Source organism: Rhinichthys klamathensis, unplaced genomic scaffold, assembly GCF_029890125.1.
Source record: "Rhinichthys klamathensis goyatoka isolate OS25496 unplaced genomic scaffold, OSU_Roscu_1.1 h1tg000429l_1, whole genome shotgun sequence".
Classification (NCBI taxonomy): Eukaryota; Metazoa; Chordata; class Actinopteri; order Cypriniformes; family Leuciscidae; genus Rhinichthys; species Rhinichthys klamathensis.
Genome location: NW_026606925.1, coordinates 359329 through 366576, shown reverse-complemented (window position 1 = coordinate 366576; position 7248 = coordinate 359329). Strand labels below are relative to the sequence as shown.

The window sequence follows — 7248 nt, the reverse complement described above, 5'->3', positions numbered from 1 at the left end:
TGATGTTGGAGTTGGCTGAGCTGTTGTAGTTTCAGTAGTTGTAGTGTCAGTTGATGTTGGAGTTGGCTGAACTGTTGTAGTTTCAGTAGTTGTAGTGTCACTTGATGTTGGAGTAGGCTGAGCTGTTGTGGTTTCAGTAGTTGTAGTGTCAGTTGATGTTGGAGTTGTCTGAACTGTTGTGGTTTCAGTAGTTGTAGTGTCAGTTGATGTTGGAGTTGGCTGAGCTGTTGTAGTTTCAGTAGTTGTAGTGTCAGTTGATGTTGGAGTTGGCTGAGCTGTTGTGGTATCCGTAGTTGTAGTGTCAGTTGATGTTTGAGTTGGCTGAGCTGTTGTAGTTTCAGTAGTTGTAGTGTCAGTTGATGTTTGAGTTGGCTGAGCTGTTGTAGTTTCAGTAGTTGTAGTGTCAGTTGATGTTAGAGTTGGCTGAGCTGTTGTGGTTTCAGTAGTTGTAGTGTCAGTTGATGTTTGAGTTGGCTGAACTGTTGTAGTTTCAGTAGTTGTAGTGTCAGTTGATGTTGGAGTTGACTGAGCTGTTGTGGTTTCAGTAGTTGTAGTGTCAGTTGATGTTGGAGTTGGCTGAGCTGTTGTAGTTTCAGTAGTTGTAGTGTCAGTTGATGTTTGAGTTGGCTGAACTGTTGTAGTTTCAGTAGTTGTAGTGTCAGTTGATGTTGGAGTTGACTGAGCTGTTGTGGTTTCAGTAGTTGTAGTGTCAGTTGATGTTGGAGTTGGCTGAGCTGTTGTGGTTTCAGTAGTTGTAGTGTCAGTTGATGTTGGAGTTGTCTGAACTGTTGTGGTTTCAGTAGTTGTAGTGTCAGTTGATGTTGGAGTTGGCTGAACTGTTGTAGTTTCAGTAGTTGTAGTGTCAGTTGATGTTGGAGTTGGCTGAGCTGGTGTGGTTTCAGTAGTTGTAGTGTCAGTTGATGTTGGAGTTGGCTGAGCTGTTGTAGTTTCAGTAGTTGTAGTGTCACTTGATGTTGGAGTTGGCTGAGCTGTTGTGGTTTCAGTAGTTGTAGTGTCAGTTGATGTTGGAGTTGGCTGAGCTGTTGTAGTTTCAGTAGTTGTAGTGTCAGTTGATGTCTGAGTTGGCTGAGCTGTTGTGGTTTCAGTAGTTGTAGTGTCAGTTGATGCTGGAGTTGGCTGAGCTGTTGTAGTTTCAGTAGTTGTAGTGTCAGTTGATGTTGCAGTTGGCTGAACTGTTGTAATTTCAGTAGTTGTAGTGTCAGTTGATGTTGGAGTTGGCTGAGCTGTTGTAGTTTCAGTAGTTGTAGTGTCAGTTGATGTTGGAGTTGGCTGAGCTGTTGTAGTGTCAGTTGATGTTTGAGTTGGCTGAGCTGTTGTGGTTTCAGTAGTTGTAGTGTCAGTTGATGTCTGAGTTGGCTGAGCTGTTGTGGTTTCAGTAGTTGTAGTGTCAGTTGATGTTTGAGTTGGCTGAGCTGTTGTGGTTTCAGTAGTTGTAGTGTCAGTTGATGTTGGAGTTGGCTGAGCTGTTGTGGTTTCAGTAGTTGTAGTGTCAGTTGATGTTGGAGTTGGCTGAGCTGTTGTAGTTTCAGTAGTTGTAGTGTCAGTTGATGTTGGAGTTGGCTGAGCTGTTGTAGTTTCAGTAGTTGTAGTGTCAGTTGATGTTGGAGTTGGCTGAGCTGTTGTAGTTTCAGTAGTTGTAGTGTCAGTTGATGTTGGAGTTGGCTGAGCTGTTGTGGTTTCAGTAGTTGTGGTGTCAGTTGATGTTGGAGTTGGCTGAGCTGTTGTAGTTTCAGTAGTTGTAGTGTCAGTTGATGTTGGAGTTGGCTGAACTGTTGTAGTTTCAGTAGTTGTAGTGTCAGTTGATGTTGGAGTTGGCTGAGCTGTTGTAGTTTCAGTAGTTGTAGTGTCAGTTGATGTTGGAGTTGGCTGAGCTGTTGTAGTTTCAGTAGTTGTAGTGTCAGTTGATGTTGGAGTTGGCTGAACTGTTGTAGTTTCAGTAGTTGTAGTGTCAGTTGATGTTGGAGTTGGCTGAGCTGTTGTAGTTTCAGTAGTTGTAGTGTCAGTTGATGTTGGAGTTGGCTGAGCTGTTGTAGTTTCAGTAGTTGTAGTGTCAGTTGATGTTTGAGTTGGCTGAGCTGTTGTAGTTTCAGTAGTTGTAGTGTCAGTTGATGTTGGAGTTGTCTGAGCTGTTGTAGTTTCAGTAGTTGTAGTGTCAGTTGATGTTGGAGTTGTCTGAACTGTTGTAGTTTCAGTAGTTGTAGTGTCAGTTGATGTTTGAGTTGGCTGAACTGTTGTAGTTTCAGTAGTTGTAGTGTCAGTTGATGTTGGAGTTGTCTGAACTGTTGTAGTTTCAGTAGTTGTAGTGTCAGTTGATGGAGTTGTCTGAGCTGTTGTAGTTTCAGTAGTTGTAGTGTCAGTTGATGTTGAAGTTGGCTGAACTGTTGTAGTTTCAGTAGTTGTAGTGTCAGTTGATGTTGGAGTTGGCTGAGCTGTTGTGGTTTCAGTAGTTGTAGTGTCAGTTGATGTTGGAGTTGTCTGAACTGTTGTAGTTTCAGTAGTTGTAGTGTCAGTTGATGTTGAAGTTGGCTGAACTGTTGTAGTTTCAGTAGTTGTAGTGTCAGTTGATGTTGGAGTTGTCTGAACTGTTGTAGTTTCAGTAGTTGTAGTGTCAGTTGATGTTGGAGTTGTCTGAACTGTTGTAGTTTCAGTAGTTGTAGTGTCAGTTGATGTTGAAGTTGGCTGAGCTGTTGTAGTTTCAGTAGTTGTAGTGTCAGTTGATGTTGGAGTTGTCTGAACTGTTGTAGTTTCAGTAGTTGTAGTGTCAGTTGATGTTGGAGTTGTCTGAACTGTTGTGGTTTCAGTAGTTGTAGTGTCAGTTGATGTTAGAGTTGGCTGAGCTGTTGTAGTTTCAGTAGTTGTAGTGTCAGTTGATGTTGGAGTTGGCTGAACTGTTGTAGTTTCAGTAGTTGTAGTGTCAGTTGATGTTGGAGTTGTCTGAACTATTGTAGTTTCAGTAGTTGTAGTGTCAGTTGATGTTGGAGTTGTCTGAACTGTTGTAGTTTCAGTAGTAGTAGTGTCAGTTGATGTTGGAGTTGTCTGAACTGTTGTAGTTTCAGTAGTTGTAGTGTCAGTTGATGTTGGAGTTGTCTGAACTGTTGTAGTTTCAGTAGTTGTAGTGTCAGTTGATGTTGGAGTTGTCTGAACTGTTGTAGTTTCAGTAGTTGTAGTGTCAGTTGATGTTTGAGTTGGCTGAACTGTTGTAGTTTCAGTAGTTGTAGTGTCAGTTGATGTTGGAGTTGGCTGAACTGTTGTAGTTTCAGTAGTTGTAGTGTCAGTTGATGTTGGAGTTGGCTGAACTGTTGTAGTTTCAGTAGTTGTAGTGTCAGTTGATGTTGGAGTTGGCTGAGCTGTTGTGGTTTCAGTAGTTGTAGTGTCAGTTGATGTTGGAGTTGGCTGAACTGTTGTGGTTTCAGTAGTTGTAGTGTCAGTTGATGTTGGAGTTGGCTGAGCTGTTGTAGTTTCAGTAGTTGTAGTGTCAGTTGATGTTTGAGTTGGCTGAACTGTTGTAGTTTCAGTAGTTGTAGTGTCAGTTGATGTTGAAGTTGGCTGAACTGTTGTAGTTTCAGTAGTTGTAGTGTCAGTTGATGTTGGAGTTGGCTGAGCTGTTGTGGTTTCAGTAGTTGTAGTGTCAGTTGATGTTGGAGTTGTCTGAACTGTTGTAGTTTCAGTAGTTGTAGTGTCAGTTGATGTTGAAGTTGGCTGAACTGTTTTAGTTTCAGTAGTTGTAGTGTCAGTTGATGTTGGAGTTGTCTGAACTGTTGTAGTTTCAGTAGTTGTAGTGTCAGTTGATGTTGGAGTTGTCTGAACTGTTGTAGTTTCAGTAGTTGTAGTGTCAGTTGATGTTGAAGTTGGCTGAGCTGTTGTAGTTTCAGTAGTTGTAGTGTCAGTTGATGTTGGAGTTGTCTGAACTGTTGTAGTTTCAGTAGTTGTAGTGTCAGTTGATGTTGGAGTTGTCTGAACTGTTGTGGTTTCAGTAGTTGTAGTGTCAGTTGATGTTAGAGTTGGCTGAGCTGTTGTAGTTTCAGTAGTTGTAGTGTCAGTTGATGTTGGAGTTGGCTGAACTGTTGTAGTTTCAGTAGTTGTAGTGTCAGTTGATGTTGGAGTTGTCTGAACTATTGTAGTTTCAGTAGTTGTAGTGTCAGTTGATGTTGGAGTTGTCTGAACTGTTGTAGTTTCAGTAGTAGTAGTGTCAGTTGATGTTGGAGTTGTCTGAACTGTTGTAGTTTCAGTAGTTGTAGTGTCAGTTGATGTTGGAGTTGTCTGAACTGTTGTAGTTTCAGTAGTTGTAGTGTCAGTTGATGTTGGAGTTGTCTGAACTGTTGTAGTTTCAGTAGTTGTAGTGTCAGTTGATGTTTGAGTTGGCTGAACTGTTGTAGTTTCAGTAGTTGTAGTGTCAGTTGATGTTGGAGTTGGCTGAACTGTTGTAGTTTCAGTAGTTGTAGTGTCAGTTGATGTTGGAGTTGGCTGAACTGTTGTAGTTTCAGTAGTTGTAGTGTCAGTTGATGTTGGAGTTGGCTGAGCTGTTGTAGTTTCAGTAGTTGTAGTGTCAGTTGATGTTGGAGTTGTCTGAACTGTTGTAGTTTCAGTAGTTGTAGTGTCAGTTGATGTTGGAGTTGGCTGAACTGTTGTGGTTTCAGTAGTTGTAGTGTCAGTTGATGTTGGAGTTGGCTGAGCTGTTGTAGTTTCAGTAGTTGTAGTGTCAGTTGATGTTTGAGTTGGCTGAACTGTTGTAGTTTCAGTAGTTGTAGTGTCAGTTGATGTTGGAGTTGGCTGAACTGTTGTGGTTTCAGTAGTTGTAGTGTCAGTTGATGTTGGAGTTGGCTGAGCTGTTGTAGTTTCAGTAGTTGTAGTGTCAGTTGATGTTGGAGTTGGCTGAACTGTTGTGGTTTCAGTAGTTGTAGTGTCAGTTGATGTTGGAGTTGGCTGAGCTGTTGTAGTTTCAGTAGTTGTAGTGTCAGTTGATGTTTGAGTTGGCTGAACTGTTGTAGTTTCAGTAGTTGTAGTGTCAGTTGATGTTGGAGTTGGCTGAACTGTTGTAGTTTCAGTAGTTGTAGTGTCAGTTGATGTTGGAGTTGGCTGAACTGTTGTGGTTTCAGTAGTTGTAGTGTCAGTTGATGTTGGAGTTGTCTGAACTATTGTAGTTTCAGTAGTTGTAGTGTTAGTTAATGGTTCTGCTGTAATGTTATTGGCACTACAATAAACTGTTGCTAAAAAAACAAAGTAACCGTCATTATAGAGCAACTGTCACACTTATATAAGTAATAAGGGAAATAAAGAATTTTCATGATCAGTAACTTACGTACCTAAGCTTAACACTGTAATGATCAGTGCTTTTCTACTCATCTTGGTAGCTGTCAAATAGCTCACCTAAAAACATAGAACACATAAGATCAGAACATACATGAGGAAATGCATCCTGAGATCAAATTTGACATGTCAGTGACAGTGGAAAAATAAAAAAACCTTATGAATACAAACACCCTCTTTCCAGCACAGGAACCTTTTTTTGTCTGTATATCCAAAAATATTTGTCATTTTGAACAGTGCACATTAAGATGAAAGTAGTTATCATAAATAACAAGAAAACAACGGAAGAATTGCAGTTCTATTTAGAAGTTTGAAGTTAGTAAGATTTTAAATGTTTTTGAAAGAAGCCTCTTCTGCTTACCAAGGCTGCATTTTAGGGCAGTTTCACAATATCACCACAGGGTGGCAATATCACAATATCACTACAGGGTGGCAGTATCACAATATCACCACAGGGTGGCAGTATCACCACAGGGTGGCAGTATCACAATATCACCACAGGGTGGCAGTATCACAATATCACCACAGGGTGGCAGTATCACAATATCACCACAGGGTGGCAGTATCACCACAGGGTGGCAGTATCACAATATCACCACAGGGTGGCAGTATCACAATATCACCACAGGGTGGCAGTATAACAATATCACCACAGGGTGGCAGTATCACCACAGGGTGGCAGTATCACAATATCACCTCAGGGTGGCAGTATAACAATATCACCACAGGGTGGCAGTATCACCACAGGGTGGCAGTATCACAATATCACCACAGGGTGGCAGTATCACCACAGGGTGGCAGTATCACAATATCACCTCAGGGTGGCAGCAATAGGTTTAAGTCCAGGTGTAACGGTAAACCGTGAGTGAGTGGCCTTTGTCGGCTTTGGCTTTTGGCTTGCTTAGTCGGGGACACTTAATATTCAATAACATTATTGATCTTTAACAAAGATTAATTTATATTACATTTATACAGTGAAGAATATGCAGTGTTATTTTACATTTTATTATTCAAATTGTGTCCCTAAATATCATTAGGCTTACCTGAAAAACATAAAGCACTGTTTATTGAATTTGTATCTTCGTTCCATTGTATTTATCTATGCTTGCAATTTGTTTATTATTTTCTATGCAGATTATTCCACTACAAAATCACCTAATCTTATTATTCATTCTTTTCAAATAGAGCTTTTCAAGTAACTTGGTGAAATTGTTTTCATATCGCAATATAAATCGCAGAAAAACAAAATATCGCAATATCAGTTTTTTCCAATATTGTGCAGACAAAAACAGACAAATATTATTACGGTTTTAATCATCTGTTCTCTATGTGAATATACAGTAAAGTGTAATTTATTCCTGTGATCAAAGCTGAGTTTCAGCATCATTACTCCAGTCTTCAGTGTCACATGATCCTTCAGAAATCACTCTAATATGAGGATCTGATGCTCAAGAAACATTTATGATTATTATCAGTGTTCAAAATTTCTGTAAAAACGGTCACTTTATAGAATCCTTTAAAATGACAAAATTGCATTTCTTAAAAAAAAAAAAAAAAATTCATACTGATCCCATACTTTTAAACGGTAATGCATAATGATGGTAAGACCAAAATGATGAAATTAAGTCATTACACTACAGGTGTCTTCAAGCCAACATCAAGAGTTTTATATGCTATCCTAAAACTTAAATTCAGCGAAATTACATACATTTAGATTCAAGAAATTAGAAATTAGATACATTTGAAGGTGTAGAACATTTGTTGAACTTCCTCATGCTATCCTTATTGTTAAATTTGCATTTATTATAGTATCCTATTGCATTTATTTTGTTTTATCTTTAATATCTGGAGAAATTTAAGAAAATCACTCCAACTGCATCTTCAAATTGAAACTATTTAATACTAATTTTACTTAAATGA

General features: G+C 39.5%; 2 protein-coding genes across 2 annotated transcripts; both read right to left on the bottom strand.

Moving 5' to 3' along the window:
- Window positions 1–909: 909 nt before the first annotated feature.
- On the bottom strand, window positions 910–2889 carry LOC130071051 (mucin-2-like; the record flags this gene model as incomplete). Its single annotated transcript, XM_056235665.1, has 1 exon — window positions 910–2889. A coding segment is annotated over one exon (1980 nt), but the record flags the coding sequence as incomplete, so codon positions are not given.
- A 384-nt stretch (window positions 2890–3273) lies between these two features.
- LOC130071053 (mucin-2-like) lies at window positions 3274–5082 on the bottom strand (the record flags this gene model as incomplete). Its single annotated transcript, XM_056235667.1, has 1 exon — window positions 3274–5082. A coding segment is annotated over one exon (1809 nt), but the record flags the coding sequence as incomplete, so codon positions are not given.
- Between the last annotated feature and the right edge of the window lie 2166 nt (window positions 5083–7248).